The sequence below is a fragment of the Carassius auratus genome, chromosome 1, assembly GCF_003368295.1.
Source record: "Carassius auratus strain Wakin chromosome 1, ASM336829v1, whole genome shotgun sequence".
NCBI lineage: Eukaryota > Metazoa > Chordata > Actinopteri > Cypriniformes > Cyprinidae > Carassius > Carassius auratus.
Genome location: NC_039243.1, coordinates 9,897,620 through 9,915,914, shown reverse-complemented (window position 1 = coordinate 9,915,914; position 18,295 = coordinate 9,897,620). Strand labels below are relative to the sequence as shown.

At 37.5% G+C, this 18,295-nt stretch overlaps 1 protein-coding gene across 2 annotated transcripts in view; it reads left to right on the top strand.

The window, feature by feature from the left end:
• The window catches only part of ctnna2 (catenin (cadherin-associated protein), alpha 2), a 392,860-nt gene that overhangs the window by 363,443 nt on the left and 11,122 nt on the right, over positions 1–18,295 (top strand). For both annotated transcript variants that reach the window (XM_026273010.1, XM_026273017.1), the window contains 4 exons: positions 7,870–7,962; positions 9,070–9,226; positions 11,244–11,444; positions 16,677–16,828. In XM_026273010.1, the coding sequence (XP_026128795.1) occupies positions 7,870–7,962; positions 9,070–9,226; positions 11,244–11,444; positions 16,677–16,828 (603 nt within the window). The remainder of the gene's footprint in view (positions 1–7,869; positions 7,963–9,069; positions 9,227–11,243; positions 11,445–16,676; positions 16,829–18,295) is intronic.

The window sequence follows — 18,295 nt, the reverse complement described above, 5'->3', positions numbered from 1 at the left end:
TGTCGGGATCCAAGTGCAAGATGTGAGAGTAACATCAATCAATCCAAATGTTCTCTGTGGGCGCATAACTCTTTGAGAGCTGACCCCTGATTTGATGCAGAGCACAGCCTTGGGCTGAACTGGAAGTCACTTTTCACACTGAGCAGAGATCTTTTGGTAATGATTTAGCTAGGTCTTCAGTAGGGCATCTCTGAGTGCCACCGCAGCTGGGTGGCAATGAACAACCTGGCCCATAAGACTCTATCACCCTCTCGGGCATCCGTCCTTCTCAGTTCTCCACCCCTGAATACATCAGCATCATCCGATTGGACAGCATCTCTGCCATTGCCCTCGGTGATTAAAGTCACCACCCTTCCCCTTGCCTCTCCACTTGTACAAAGTCAAGCATGTCCACTCAGCTTTATGGATTGTTTATATTGCTTTCAATTACCTTCCCATGTCCCACACTGAAGTCAGTAAATTTTTATATGCTGGAAATTACTCCCCAAGCACCCATCTCCACCATAACTGCCAGGACCCATGCAGAAGCTCTCCATGCCTCGGCAAATAAATCATATTTAGAATTCATCAAAATAATTTAGAGTTTATTAGAGTTTATAAACCAATCCAAGCTGTGCTTCGGGCCTTGACTTTTTATTCCTAGCGGTCGCTTGTCAGTTGTTAAACTCATTAATAAAGCCAAAAATCATACAGCATTGCAACTAAATTAAATTTCACAGTGCTGGTTCTTCTCGATGAAATGTGGCTCATATGGACCCTTAAAATAGTCTTCTGAAGTTATTTAATTTTATCTTGAGTGGCTGCACACTTGTGATATCTTCTCTAGATTCTGATGTGAAAAAGGCTAAATATAGCTACGTTGAATATTTGGATCATAAGATATGTTCTCCCCAAAAATGTGGAAAAAATTTGTGAAACTCATATGATGGATATTAAATAAAGTTATATTTGAATATTTATGTTATGCACTTTTACCAGATTTATTAATTTGATATAAATGAGTTCATTGTACAGTACAGTTTTAAAAAATGTGATTGACAGTAATAGACATTGTCATTAATTAACATAAACTAATTTTCTTTTAATTATCTGCAGAAATAACTAGTATATGTTCAGTACACATGTACTTTGACATAAGATGCCTCCCACCTCCAGTAGATATTTAAATGTCCTATAAAAAAAGAAGAAAATACACACTAGCTGCAATCACATGAATAACAATCGATATCTAATCTAGCCCAAATATGTCCTGACGCAACTGGACTAAATGTAAATGCAGTTGGAAACAAATGAAAAAGACATGAAGGTTTTACATTATTGCAGTTAATAGATGTCCCTGAAAGAAGTAAGGAGGATTTTCTGAGTTTGCATGGTGTATGAAATGCTTGAATCAAAACAAGAAAATTTGTATATTGAAGGAACAGGTTTTTTGTTGTTGTTGTTGTTTTGGACACTGAAAGTCAATGGGCAAAAAGTTGTTTTGACTTCCATTGTATGGACAAAACAGTTTCCAAGAAGAAGAAAAAAACTTATAACTAAAATAGATTTGGAACAACACGTGGGAGAATAAGGGATGACAGTATTTTTATGTTTGGATTATTTATCCCTTTAGGTTAAACTAGTTTTATTATCATTTTTGTTAGTGTCAGTGGTTGGTCTTACCGATGGCAAATGTCATTCACTTTGTAAGCACTATAAGCCAACAATGGCAGGCATTGCTCCTTTCCTGAAATAAGAAGAAAAGTAATCAACATGGCTTTCGACAGGCTTTCTCTTTTCATTTGGTTGGCTCTCCTTTATTTGCCTCAATTCAGGCTTTGTTTATCAACTGGCTGATTGTGAGGCACTTAATTATGCCACACTCCAAACTGCAGGTTTCCCAGACTATAAGCTCCTTGGCACAGTGACTTAGTCGAGAAAAGTGGTGTGGACGCTCACTGACTTCTTAAGCAATGCCTGTGACTCGCATGATTAAGATTACAGACTCTGGAGACAAATAAGACTCAACCTGGGATGATGTGTACGTGCGCTCCTCTGTGTATTTCTAGGTGATTGAAGGCATTTTTGATATTTGTTACAGTGCCCAAGGTTTAAATTGAAGAAGCTTATCACTAACTCCTGCATTTCCTAGTGAAGTTGTGTGGTTTTTTTTTTTTTTTTAGCATTTTCAGCTAACCTCAGCAGAGAGAGTGCTGAATGAACAGCCAGGTGTTATTCTGTTCATGTTTTTGTCCAAAATAGTGCTTTTATTTTCAATGTTACAGATTGCACATTTACTGCAGTTTATACATTGATCATAGAAAAAAAATAATAAATAAATTGTTTGATATCATAATTGTTTTATAACACTTACAAAAATTGCAATGTTTTAAGATGTGCAGTGTCATCAGACAGTAGGGTAAGTAAATCAATCAATTTATAAAAACTATTTAGACATTTTCTGAAAAAAAAAAAATACAAATGACTAAAACTTTAACTAAAATAAAGCAAAGTGGAAAATATAAGACATAAACCATGCCAAAATATTATTAAAAACCATAACATTATCTAAATTATGCTACAATTATATTATTAAAAAAAAAAATTAAACATACAGTGATCATATCAAATTGAACATAATATTATCCTTAGAAATAGTATTTTCAACAGGAAAGTCTCTGTTTATGAGGATGGCTAAACCAACAATAACAGCAGCAATGCTAACATCAACGATGTCAGTCATAAAAATGACTAAAGTGCCAGTGGTATTTCTACTAATAACAGATGAAATAGACCAGGAACAGCATTTACGAGCATAATATATATATTTTGTTTTGTTGTATTTAAGGAGAGAGATCAAGGTTTGTCCTAGACTATTAATGTTGATTTTCCAAGATTCTCTTTTTAGATCTTAGACTTGCTTTAAATGGCTTCTCAAAAGCCATTAACTTACACTTTGCTGAAATGTACCCATGCATACACTGAACCCTTCATTTTCACCAAGGCTAAACCTCTGAAGGGGCTGGGACAGTTTTTCATATTGACCTTCATGCCAAATCTCATTATCTCCTCATGATGTCTATTTATGACAACCCCATATATCAAATTCAGGCCTCTTAGCGCAACTTTGGTGACAGTTAACATTTCACTGAGGTAGTTTGGAGCCTTCGAGCTCTAATGGGGACTTTTCAGGTTCTCAAAAAGAAAACATAAGAGAGAGAGGAGTGAAGAACCTGAGGGGTAAAAGGCCTCTTGGCTGATGGCCGAACTGCTCCAGACCGCAGCCCTGTGACCCAGTTGAGCGTGCTAGCTGGAAGCGTTTAGTGTAGCATACTGGCTAAGGACAGGTAGATTCTAATAATATAGCTCCATTGAGGGAGCCAGGCTTCCACAGCTGTCACAGACCCACCAGCTTTGACTCTATTACACTCTTCCACATCAGGCAGAAAGTGTCAGTGTAAGAAGTCAGAAAGGCTTATTCACTTCCTCGAGATGTCAAATGAGAAGATGTGCTGTGTTATTAGGACAGCTCTCAGCCATATTCCATCCGTTACATTTGAATGTACGATCCAGTGACTATAGGTTATTGTTGAAACATTTTTTTTTTTTTTTTTTTCATTTATTATGACCATCAGAAAACTGTTTTAGTGCTTTCGTGAAAAAAAGGTGATCTAAATGAGCTATATCTGTTTAGAGCTCTATCTGAAGCGGCACCGTGGTACTGCCATGGTATCAGAAGGTTAAACCATAGTGTACTGTACACATAGTAAAAAAAAAAAAAAAAAAAAAAGTTTCTTTATGGAATCAATTTTTGATGAATTACCTTTAACATAATTTATATTGCACAAAATGTTCTTACAGTGGAAAGAGGCTCTTTAGATTATTGAAATGTATATTAATTTAAACTGTTTTTTTTTTATATATACATTTATTTGGGGAACCCAGAATGATTCTTCTATGAAAACTTCTTTCGAAACCTTTATTTTTACGAGTGTACTTTGATGTATACTTTGATACTGAATGATTGGCAAAAAGTGGTCACACAAGGTTGAATAAGCTGCATTGTCTATTGAAAATAATGTAGCGATGGACTGTATAAAACATAATGGACAAAAGTCACCAAACCAAGAAGCTTTTTGTTGATCTGTGTGATGAATCTGCATGACCAACTGAACACAATGTGAGAACTGTGTACAGACATCTTTCAGCCTCATGTGAAATTCCCATTAGTTGAGATTTTAATAGAAACTGTGAAAATGGTCATTTTGACTGCACTTTAATACTCACCAAGCATTGAGAGCAAAGGGAATGACGGACGTGGAACGGAATCCAATTTACTCAGTCAAACTTGTATGATCTGCACAAACACTGTTGCAAAATGTGTGTGACGTAGCATGTATGCTAAACTCAGAGCCACAACTTGACAAGTCCAGCACTTTTGTGTTTTTCCTGTAACTTTGCATTTAAATCAGTGTGTACATTTGTGTGGGCCTTTCAAACTTTCCCTGTAGACATGTCAGGGTCATCAGGTTTCAAACATCTGGGACTTAGCTGTTGAGGTTTGCTGCTAGCTCTCGCACGGTCACGCTTGGTGACCCATGTTTGTTCCCCACCACACACAGTGGGCCATTTGCTCCATGCATGCTGACAGGCTGATTTATTTGTACTCTGACCAGGATACAGTTGGGGAATAGGGGGAAGCACTCAAGCCAACACTTTCTTGTGCCCCACTCTTAACTGACTCTTTCTCTTAGATTCTATCCGTGAGCACTGCAGCCTGCAGACGAGATGCACTCACTCAATTTTTCCCCTTCCAGACAAAAATGCAATAAATTATACCTATATTTTGACAGGAATGGTTCCAGCAAGAAGTGCTGAGGTGTCTGAAATAATGATTTAATGTCCACAAAGAGAGGAGGCAGTGATTCTGTTCCATGATCTAGTCATCTCCCTTCACACTGAATGTTGAAACCTTCATGGAACCTCATAAAGACAGATTTGAAATGTTCTACATATCAAATAACTCTTTGTGCCATACTTATGCTCCTAATGTGTGGTGTACAGAATCCTTGACCTGAACTTGATTCCGACAGTGCTTGCTACAATAATGCAACACTAATTATATTTGTATTAAAATAATTAGAAGTACATTTATAATTAATATGTTCGTATACATATAATTAGTATGTATAACTTTCTTTATTTTTTATTAATATTGTGAATTGCCATTTATTTATTGTATTTATCATTTTATTTATTTATTTCAAGAACTATTCATGGGTAAGGCTGATACTCTGGATGTAGCTGTCCGAATTAAATGCTCAGAAATCAATAGTTATTTTATAAAGGTCTAACTAACTCTAACTCTTTCTCTGAAATAATCTAACATGCAATGCACATGCACACACTCTCTTGTCTAAACCTAGCATGAAACTCATTAATGTAATTTTGACATCCTTGGCTACCTAACAGGGTCCTTTTCTTTGAGAAAATAAAAAGGACTCACAAAGGAGGAGTGGTTCTTTAGATAATTGCAATTAGTAATTTTGGCCGGACACTGTGTCTTGGCTGGGATCCAGCTCTGAGGATTGAGTGCTGGAGCATCGGCCAGTTCTGGCTGCCGGCCAGGAGCTGCTGCTGGTTTTACTGTGTGTTCCGACCATGAAGGACTAGTGAGGACCAAAGGAAGCAACAGCCTGACTACATGACAGGATATCATTTCCTGCAAACACTGTGAGTCTTTCACTGCCATCCTGGTGTATAAAACAACCCCCTACCTTCCCATCCGGTCTTTTGTGCTGCTGTCTCATGCCCCTTTTTCCACCGACAAGGTGGTGGAACTGGTGCCCACTTCCATTTAGGCGTGACTCCATCTCTAAATTGCAAGGTGGACCTGGCTGTTGGAAACCGTGGGTGTAGACGGAAAAAAATAAAAAGTACTAAAGCTGTCCCTGGGGAGATATTTTTAAAAAAGGAACAAATATGTATTTTGGTATTAATATGCAAACTTGAGGTACTAAAATGTGGTTTCAGGATACTAATATACTCCAGTAAGTAGTAAATACAGACAAGGATGTACTTTTTGAATGTGTACTTCATTACTTTTTGAGAGAACGACTCATTAAGTTGGGATCGTGCCAGTGGAAAAGGGTCTCTCTTCTCGCATATTAGGGTGGGTTTTTAGGCATCACTTGAATCAGAGAGTCACAATTTACTTCTAAAACACAACTTCCAATAATTTGGTACATTAAAAATAATAATTTATTATGATTTGATGATTTTTTTTTGTGATTTAATCAAGAATCACCTCCCACCCACACACACACACACATAGACACACTTGTACTCTTATGCACACATCACCATTTACAACCCTCAAGGATTTCTGCCTTTACACTTTTAGCAGCGGCTAAACACACACACACACACATGCAAGCACACACTTAAACACAAGAGCGATCCATCAAAGCATTCAGAGCTGTCAGGGGTAAACAGGAGAAAAGGGCTGTAAGCAAGAATCTTCTAACACAGATTTGATTTGCCTCGATTTACCTTTAAAAAAAAATATATGAAAGAAGAGAAGCCCGCTGATACGGATTCAGTCATATTGCATTTGCCAGCAGGCATATGTCACTTTAGCGCCGTCAAAATCCTTACTCGTGGCTGCTGTGTAATCTGATTTACCAGCAGAGGACAAAATGCTTGGAACACCAATTCTGGACTGTTATCAAAACAGGACTGACACGCCTATTAGCGCCTTTCATCGAGGTCTGACGTGTCACCAAATTATAAACTTTCTGAGCAATATTCCGCTGTTTTCTGTCGGATCCGACACTTGGCAGCAAGGGAAGCGGAGGCAGCCAGGTTTTTAGCATCCAATCTGTCCAGCGCTCCTTGCGCAGATGCTTTTCCTATGATGGGAGCGAGCAAACACGAGAAAGAGACCTTTTCTCATCACACACGTATATTCACGTGTATGCACTGATCCGGCGTTGCCAGATGCACTGCAGTGATGGTAACCTGAGGGTTGCAGGCAGGCAGAAATTAGACAAGGAGGTATCACACATAGAGGAGCCATCTGCTAGTTTAATTACACTTTTTCTTTCTTTTTTTTCTCTTTTTCTTTTTTTTTTCGTCTAGGTAGACTGGCCTAATAATTCAGAAGTTCAGTATTGAACAGTATTTATTCCACCAAAGTGCTTGTGGTGGAAATTTCAGATGGAAAAATTATTACTTTTTGAGTGAATAACAGAAATGTGGCAACCTCCAATTAGGTCCCCTCTCCATGTCCACTGACATTTTTGGGGTAATTGTGTTTTCGAGATTGGGAGTCTCTATGGCGCACACAAACAGACCACTGTCCTTCTGTTGCTTCAGAGGAGAACATGAAGAAGCAACCTCTTATATGTCCAGGAGATTGGCTGGTAAAAATTCAAATTACAGTGTGTGTGATGTCAATTATTCAAATAGAAGCTATTTTTAAAATAGTAAAAGAGAGAGCAAGGCAAGATGATTTGGGGCCGGGGGAGCATAGGGGATGAGGGACCCACAAATCATGTTCTTCACGCTGGGAAATAACAAATACCAATCTAACACTTGAATGAGCCCTAACTCTCTGTACATATTTTGCCCTGTCATTGCCTTCTCAAGCCAAGCATTAAATCCTTATCCATTGCACACAGCACTGATAGCTTCAAACATGAAGAGCAAAACGGACTGTGTTTTTGTATATGTGTGCACTCTGCTCAGGAGCTTTATTTGTCCCTGTCCAAATGCTAGTTTAACCTGCCTGATTTACAGAAAACTGGCAACCAGAACCACAAGGTCACTTTATACTTTAACCTTGAAGTACAAATGACCCCCTAATATCTCTCTCTCACTATTTTTCAGGTGGCCAACCTCGCCTGTTCCATCTCTAACAACGAGGAGGGTGTGAAGCTAGTGCGCATGGCTGCTACACAGATCGATAGCCTGTGTCCTCAGGTAAACAGTTTGAACCTTTGCTATCCAGCCACTATTCAGTTTTCTATAGCCTCTTGGAGTTTTATATGGTGCTGACAAATAGTAATTCACTAAACACATTGTGTCACGTATTCACTATAACGCACCTTATTTGCAATACTATTTATTCCATATAGCACTATTTGAATGCCCCAACTACCATTGCACTATAACCAGTCACAGAAAGACCAGAATTTCCTTCAGAAGAGATGCTTGTGTATATATTTTTTTATTGATGATGGCAGCAGTTATTCTTCAAATGATGGAGAAGAGCATAGCCAGACACATATCCATCCCAATCATATTTATTTAAATATGACTCACATTAGATTTTTTTTTTTTAGCTATTCAAAGTTAATATGAATTTGTAATACAAATTCGGTCTATTCCAAACTTTTTATATATATATATATATATATATATATATATATATATATATATATATATATATATATATATATATATATATATATATATATATATATAAGTTGAGGCATTCAGAAATCTCTTTGGAGTAACTTGCACTTATCAATTCTTAGTAGTAAGTGTCAGAAAGTAACCTGGACTGGCCATGGTTATGTGTAATGTTGGACTGGAATTAAAGGTTCCAGTATAATTCCAGTACATTATCACAGCAGTTCATTTAAACTGATCTCACATTCTGACCCCCTGCAAGTGTAGCTAACCTAGAAAACTCTGGAAGGTATTGTGAGTTGCGCAAGATTGTTTCCTCTCAGCAGTGTAAAGGACTAGAGAGTTTGGCAAAGGTAAATTTGACTCCAGTAACCTTTCCCCACAATGGACTTTTAGATCTAAGATTTTATGAATCATCATGTGACTCAAAGATATAATAGCAGCAGGTATTCTGAGGCTTATAGTTCTGTAAGGAAAGCAAAAATGTGCAACTACATAATTTGATTTGAAAATCCGCACATGGTTACATAAAAAATAATAATAATAATAATAATAAAAACTTGGATTCACTTTTGTGTTTATACCATTTGTCAGCAGCATGACTCACATCATTAGGTTTGTAGTTTTTCTCAGATTTAGGTAGGGTTCAGAATCATACCATTTTCCTTCTCTCAGGTAATCAATGCCGCCCTGACCTTGGCTGCTCGCCCTCAAAGCAAGGTTGCTCAGGACAACATGGATGTTTTCAAAGACCAGTGGGAGAAGCAAGTACGCATCCTGACCGAGGCCGTTGATGACATCACTTCTGTTGACGACTTCTTGTCTGTTTCAGGTAATATGGAAACAGATTGCTAAACAAAAAAAACAAAAACAAAAAAACTAATATATATGTACAGTATATATGAGTTGATGACGAGGAGAAGCTTAATAACTGGAAATGTAGAACAATGGCATATTTGCTCTTTTATTTACTTTCTTTTTTGTTTACAAAAAAATACTAGCTTTTTTACTTCATACATGAACAAGTACTTACAGATAATGAAATCCTAGAAATGTAAAAATCTTCCACACAACCACAGTATTACAAGATAATTTACTATTTTCATTAAATACTGTTCTTAATACAACATATTTCACCATTCAAACATGTATACAATAATTCTAACATTTAAACTCGTTAACAAGCATTTTATCTATCTCACTCCCATCTATCTATTTATCTATCTATCTATCCGTCTGTCCGTCCGTCCGTCTGTCTGTCTGTGTATATTATATTTTGTGAGACATCCATTGAGTATTTATTGCCTGCTGGTGAACAGAAAATCAAGTAACCTTTCATTATACATACTATTAGAGCTTTTGAAGCATATATTTTTTGAATGTGAAAATCCATCATCCTCCTCTTGACATCTAAACTCTCCACCCTGAGTACAGCCATAGAATATAGCCATGTCTATTTATCCCTCTTTATAATGGACATTCTAAAATGTCAGCAGCCTTCACTATCAAGATCCCATTATCTTGAATGGGAATGTCCATCCAATATGAATGTAAAGGGCCATACAGTTCAACGTAAATATGCACATTTATGACCTTTTGCATATGTAGCCTTGCTTTGAAACAGTGTTCACACTATATTGCTATTTTGTCCATGATTGTAAGTTGTCTTGTTTTGCATTTGTGAAAAAGACTATTGAATTTACAATGGACATACATTTGGTCCCAGCTATTGTTTCAATGTAGTTTAACTTGGGCATTAGACACAAACATACATATTGCTTTTATAGTTAATATAGAGAGGTTAAAAAACAAAAATCTAAACCAAACATTGTAAATGCCTGTCATCTGTATGCAGTATATATGTAATATAATGAATGCTGTGAATACGTATGGAGAGGTTTTCTCTAATAGTCCACCCATTTTTGCTGATGAACAAGATAATCATGTTTAACTTAAGTCTTTCATCTTGTAATTACTGTATAAATTGAATTATTTAATTCTCACAGTTCTTTTATTTGCAAACAAGGCTCTTTAACTTCTCAGTCTCACCTCCTACCTCTGCAGAAACGTCCTTGTGTTATTTTATTTATTTTATTTTTTTATTTATTTTTTTATTGTTGAAGTGTAGCATATCCTGTCTGGATCCTGCAAAAACTAAAAAGTTTTAGTTTACATGCAAATACATATACAGTACATGATCAGTCAGTGCAAGTATATGTTTACAATGCAGCACTGGGCCAATATGGCATGTGACAGATTTTTCAGCTGGCCTGAAATGCTCTCACACATGGCCATGGGCTATCCTTATCTTTGAGCCCTGCATGTGCTTTTGTAAAATTCAGATATAGTATTTTTTTTTTCTTTTTTTTTTCTATTCGGAAAAAAATCTATATGCAATTTATTTCACAGAAAGGTTGTAAACAGAGTGTTTTGAAAAGGCAGGGGAATCATCAAATCTTTTTACATGGAAAGGGAAATGGAAGTGTAAAGGCTGAACATATTCATAATAATAGTGCAGATGTGCTTTACCACAAAATCCGAAGAGCTGAAAAGGATCTTATTAGAATAGGAAAGAAATAACACCCTTATTAAGAAACCAGTGTTTGTTTAGATCAGGTTTAGATGATAACCAAAAGGTGTTTATTAACATTCAGAAAATTTTGACCGTTAAACCTAATATTTTAACACTTGGATACTTAAAAAACAAAACAAAAGAAGAAAAAAAATTGATGTGTTTCAAACTTGCTACTTTTTTTAACTTTTTGTTATAATTAATCTTGAATGCATTAAAAAAAATCACATTTTAGTAATACTAACATGTTTCCTCGTTGTAACTCATCCCTCCGCAGAGAACCACATTCTGGAGGATGTGAATAAGTGTGTGATCGCACTGCAGGAGGGGGATGTGGACACACTGGACAGGACAGCAGGGGCAATCCGGGGCCGAGCTGCTCGTGTGGTACACATTATTAATGCTGAGATGGAAAACTATGAACCTGGCGTCTACACTGAGCGTGTTCTCGAGTCCATCAAACTCCTCTCTGAGACAGGTAAGAAAAATGATCACACATGCACTTGGGTCCTGATCTTGTCTCATGCTCACTAAGGCATGAATTTATGGTAGTGATGGGGACAGATGGACAGAAGAGACCAGGAAGCTCTTGGAAGAAGGAAGTTAAAGGAGAGGGGGGGTAGACAGACGAGAAAAGATGGTGAGGCTGGAGATACCACCTGTTCCTTCCTCTGGCACTCATCCTTTGCTCATTCATTTTTCATCTGTTTTCCCCCAACCCCTCCACCTTTGACAGTCTAGTGCCAGCTTTCAGGAGGCAGCAATTTAGACACTGACAGACAAGGCCGAGGGCCAAAATATACCAAGTAATGCAGAGATTTGTGCATAGCCTTCTCAGTGCTTTTAAGACACAGAATCTGACAGGAACCAAAAAGGCTGCTGTCTTAGGTGTTAATGTGTGAGAAACATCTCGCCTGACACGTTTTGATGTAGTTGTTCGTCTAAATGCACTTCTACGGTTGTTCGGAATCAACAAATGGAGGGTGGCTGGAAAATGAGCACTCAAAATATTATTCTGGCGGCGGCGCTTTGTCCTGCCTTCCTCGTTGTGTCTAAAACATTACATTAGACTTTTTTGACAGCTGGCTTTGTTTAGAAGAGTGGAATATGAGAGGAAGAAAATAACAGTCCTGCTTTTAGGGTTGATACTGCATTATTTTTGTTATCATAAAATTACTGCTTTAATCATATTATAATATCTAGTCTGGCAGGAAGAAACAAACAACAACAAAAAATATATTTCCTGGTTCTCATCATCTTCCACTCACAAAGTTTTTTTTTTTTTTTTTTGTTCCTTTCTTCACATCACTAGAATATTTAAATGAAGCATTTCGATTTCTCTGTCAAAAATGACATTAAGTCAAAGTGACGTGATAATGAGTGGATCATTGTCCACTATAGTGAATCACTTTACACTCATATCCAATTATCACTTTACACTCAGATATTGAACCGCATTCAGATCAAATTGTGTTGGTGTGTTTGTTTTGTAACCATGCTTTACATAGTTTCTATTGCACACTCGGTGCAATTTGTAGTGAATTCCTTAATTGTTGTGTATCATATCATTCGAACCCTCGAATTGAACTTTCCTCTATTAATCCATGCTGGAGGGCATGGAAAACTGAAGTTGACTCCATCATCTGTTTTACACTGCAACAAAATGTGTCATGTACTTCATGTCAATTATCCACTGAAAAGTATGATACAGTATATTTAATTCACCATTTCATCTACCTTTTAATGAGGACCAAACACTAGCTTTTCATTGCCGTCTTCATTTAATTGAATTAATACACCACCTACCTTTGTCTTTTTAATATATAAAGAGAGCACACTCTTTCATGCTCGCTCAGCTTGAATGAGAAACTGTTCTGCTAGTTGCTTCAGCAAAACCAAGAGAAATATCTGCATGCTCGATTGAAAATGATAATTGAATCGTGAAAGGGCTGGACGCGTAGACTGGCTCTCATCTTGTCTGTATTCACATTGATAAGGTGGTATTTTTTTCATTAGATTTCATTTTGTCTCTGCTTCTGCCTTTGTTTTTGGAGGTATGTGCCACACAGGGCCATCGTCAGGGAAAGGGGTAACTTGGAGAAGTTGTTCCAGGCCCTTTAATGAGAAGGACCCACTGAGTTCCTCTGTAATATAGTCTACTCATTAGGCCCAGGGGAGGGCGGGCCACCCATAAAAATTTAGTCCCATGCTCCATGAATTCAAGTGACAGCCTTGGTGCCACCACATTAACGGAATTGAATCATAAAGCATTGCTGCATTGATTCTTCTAGACCTTCCATTATTGCACAAGACTTGGCATGCAAAATTTCAATGAATTTTTGAAAGTTTGCAGATTTAGGCCAGACATAGCACTGGGGTGGGGGCTTAGCAAATTATATATTAGAAGTGAATTGCATCTGAACGTATTTTCCATTTAATTAAGATGTTTGACACCCAACTAAGTCGCTTTAATCAGCTGAATAATAGAGAAAATTTTCAGGTTAAGTGTTCCAGTGGACAACTGGAGTAAAACAGCAGGTACTGTTTGGATCACTCAGTTTGAATCACTCACAACTCAAGGTCAGGCTTATATCAGGTTCTTATGAATTACTAAGTTAGTTAAGACTAGCTGTTCCATTTCCAACATTGTCTGGCACTTTCTTATCAATTTCTTCAACTTTTTGGTTTAGTTCCTTATCGCCAGATGGACATCTTTTAGCCTAATTAGAACATGAACTTTATCCTGCTTTTCCACCCAAGCCAGTGTAAATATAACAGAAGCGGAGCTGGTCCAAAGTCTGTAAAGATACAAAGCTAAAGGACCTTCAGCACATAGTGCTCACAAATCTCGAATTGTGTCTTTGAGCTTGAAAATCAATAGTCTAATAGCAAAGCTGTGATGACTTTCACCTCTCTCTTTATCCTTTCCATCCTCTTCCTGATCCAAACTAATCTTCATGCGGGAAAAAATTACCTCATCATTAAGGTTATGCTCAGGCTGATGAGAAATATGGCTGATGTAATAGTGCCAAGTAGAAGGCAGCAGTAGCAATACTGTCATGGAGTATGGCAGAGTGAGTAGGGCTCATGCCAAAGGGTGACCATGCAGAGATGAAATATGGCCACCTAATCACTGCCCTCCATCTAACACACACACAAACTCACACATGATTTTTATGGAAAATAAAGTGTTTCACTGACAGGTTAAAGGCCATGTTTGCTCATGTACCAAAAAAAAAAGCAATGACTTCATGAAGCCAAATGACCCCACAAAACTTTTTTCCTCAGCATGTCACGACCCAAGAGTTTGCTTGGTTAGACACAGGAGGCAGCACGTGCAAAAACAAGGATAATACAATTAGTCAATTCCTGCCTACTACAATGAGTCCAGTAATTTGTTATTGAAGAACAAAACATAAGGGAAAAAATGCAGATCCTAAGAAACGGCAGTGCTAACAAATTCTACAGCCTAAGGACCAAAATGTAAATGAAACCATGAAAGCACAAGTGACCTCGTTGTCAAAGGAGTTCCTTCTCCATTTTGAATTACTTGCAGTGTTTTGTAAGACCTATTAGCATTAGGAATGTCTCATTGCGTTTTCAAGTATTTCATTTTGAATCCATTAGGCTGGTCTGACCTCAGCCTCTCAAACAGAAAATCCCAGTTTGAGCATGTTTTATACAATTCACCTCAACATTGTCTCAAAACACTTGCGAAAACACCATTTGAAGGCTCATGGAACACATCTGACTGCTTGCTTTATCTGGAGTTAAACACTTAAAGAAAATAATCCATTCTAACATGGGTTTTATTAGCTCCTTTCATCATTTCTCACTGGTCTGAGTTAAATTTGCTCCTCACTAGCAGCAACTTTACTCATTAATGGCTTGAAGAACATTTAAATATTTCTATTTAAAAGTCACAGCAAAATTCCCCAAAGCTCATTTTACGCCTCTCCAATAAGTGGATTTAAATGAATTAAATATGTGTTAAAGCAAGATGGGGTTAGAAAGAAGAAAGGAAATCAAATAAAGAGCCTTTACCGCAGCTTTTTTTGGATGTTTTGCATAATTTTGTATTTCTTACAGTATGCGTTCATTTGAAATTCAAATCTGAACTTGCCCATTTTAGAAGGCAAATAGGCAAAGTGGCTGTCAGAGAGGATCCTATACTGGTCCCCTTTTAAAGTTAATCTCATGTCAGATGCCTGTAATCAAAACTATCATGAAAAATCACAAGACCAATCTTTTCCTGCAGATCTGCATCCACTATTATTGTGAATGGCTCTCTGGGCTTTGAATTGGTTAGATGGCTGAAGACAACACTCTAGAATTTTCCTGTCACTCATAAGACCCACCTTCCCCATGGTGTTCCTGTCCCCAAGTGTTTCTTGGGTCATAATATCCTAGTTCCTGGCTTTTAAAAATCTAGAGACCTTTCACTCCTTGATACATTTGTTGAATATTTCAAGAGCATCACTTTGGAGCTTGCTCAAGGGTTTAATACGAGGCTTTTTACTGTGCCCATCTTTTTTTCATCATCCACCAAGTTGTCCTCGGCATTGATATGAGTGTGACTTGATGTCAGGGTTAGATCACAATATGTTCTCCCTCCACCAGTGACATTGCCATGGAAACTCAAGACTTCTGGATATTTCCCCCTTCCTCGTCGAGTATGCAGGCAGGTCATGCAGTGTCAGATCTGGAGCTTGAGTGTGAATCAGTGGACTGCGGAGCACAAAGAAGCATACTTGTTTTGTGCAGTCCAGTTTGAGAAATTTAATCGTCAGCTCTATTATTTACTCTGGAGTCATCAAGTTTTAAAGCATAGGATTCACAATAAGATTGTCGGACCCCTTTAAAATGATACTGTATTAACATTTTATATAGACATTTCACATTAATTCAATTTATTTACAAGTCCATTTACTGTCACGATGCAGGTTTAGCCGTAAGTATTTTATCAAAACGGTTACACCAAGGGTAAGTGGTCCGAACAAATTTGTTAAGTGTAAACGCTGAAATACAGCTCATCATGAAAACAGATCAAACTGATGTCACATTAGTAGACCTTTCCCAGCCATCTAGCTGCACTCAATCAATGTCTGTCAACATTATTCATTCTTGACTCTTGTCTTCACCAAACAATCCCTTACTGCAGCCAGCATTTAGTGCCCGTTACTGAGGAACAAGATGAAGGGTGACTTGAAGGAGGGTAAAGTGGAAAGTGATATAATTATTTATATGTTTTAATTTATTTTATTTTTTCTTTGGGTGAAGAGGTGTCACTGTAGCCTTTTATTGAGTTGCGATGCCTTGGCTCACTGATGGTCATGTGTTCCCGTCAAGGTGAAGTGGTTAATTGGCAAAAGTAGGGTGCCCCTTCCACTTATTTTCAGGGTGACATTCTCCCGTCTTGCTTTTCCGCTGTTGTCCATGTCCTCAGGCCTGACTGACAGGGAGGAGATGGTAGAAATAGATGTGCCTGCCTGAATTTCGACACTTAGCTTCTTAGGATCACATATTCTCCATTTTTCTCACTTTTGACTATATCTTCTCACTGATATGTTTGGCACCTGAGGGAAATTCTGGTTTTTGAGGGATGTATGTAATCCTTTTTTTATGTTTTTCTGTGTATCTGTCTTTCTGTTTTCACTTTCTCTCAGCCTCTAGCTCAACACAATCCTCTATGTCCTTCTTTTTTTACCAGTGATGCCACGCTTTGCAGAACAGGTTGAGGTCGCCATCGAGGCTCTTAGCACCAGCCCCCCACAGCCATTCGAAGAGAACGAGTTCATTGACGCCTCTCGTCTCGTTTATGATGGCGTGCGTGACATCAGGAAAGCAGTTCTTATGATAAGAGTGAGTATCGTACAAGTTAGAGAGCCACACAAGGTCCTTGCCATTCACAAGTGGGGATTTCACTGTGCTTATTGCCCAAGTGGTTTGTGTGATAAATAAAACAACACATTAAACACATTGCATGTGAAAATAATGTTGTGGGTTATGACTTTATCATACAGATTCAGGGTTTTGAGCTGAGAGGTCCACAAACATATTCCAGTGGATGTGTGGATATATAAAACAAAAATTTTCTTAAAGGGGTCATATAATGCGATTTAATTTCTCTTTGGAGTGTTACAAGTATTTGGTGCATAAAGAAGATCTGTAAAGTTGCAATGACTAAAGTCTCAAATCCAAAGAGATATTATGGATAAAAGTTAAGAGTCAACCACGCCCTCTTAAAATGTCTACCTCGCGATGTAGGAAGATTTGCATAACGCCACCCAAATGTTCATGCAAAGAAAGGTGTAACTTTTATTATCGCTGTTGCCGCCACCATGTTGTGGAGTCGTTGTGTGTTTTGTTGTGAAAGAGAATCTACTTTGTTTGGTCTTCCAAAAGAGGACAAAACTAGAAATCAGTGGTTACACTGTTCCGGAACAGTTCAACCTAAATATTCAGATGTGTAATATTCACAAATTACGCGGCACGATACACAACGCAACACTTAAAAAGACAGTATAAGTAATTATAATCAGTAATAATGTCCCCACTGGATGCAACAAATGCCTTGTTTGTAATGTTTTTACTTTTTATTTTTTTGGCTTGTTGCACCGGGACACATGATGAGGGGCGTAACATTTCTGTTACACGCTTGAGGTATTCGGCCAATCACAACACACTAGATAACTGACCAAGCAGTGCACACCTTGCCTTTCAGAATGATGAGCTTTGTAAAAATCGATGCGTTTCAGAAAGGAGGGGCATAGAGAAGAAACAATAATGTACATTATGTGGAAAACATTGTGTGGTTTGAACCTTAAACTGCATAAGCTCATTACACCAAATTATGTTATTTTTAGCAACGTCACATGACCCCTTTAAATTCATCACATTTCTAGAAAAACTATTATTGTTTGAGTGAACATTAACTAATTGACTGTTAAGCGTTATGTAATCAAACTCTTTTGATGCCAGGGACCCCTAAATATGAGGATCCAGTGTAAAGAACCATTCATACGCTGGGAAAAAGTAGTGAGAGTGATATTATAAAGCACATTTCAAAAACTAAATAAATGGCTTTTATTTTGTCACTGTAATAAAGCCAAAGCATCTTATTAAAATATAATCTTGAGAGTATTTACTTGGAAGTAAAAATGTTTCTCTTCAGGTTAATAACAAAATACCCCTAAAAAGAATCATTTTGTAATATTATCCCCCTTGCGGGTTTTCTTAACCCCAGTTTGAAAACCCCTGATGTAATGTAGTAATGTAATACAAGTTTATGTTATTAACAAAAGTTACAAGTGTTCTATTGCGGGTGTG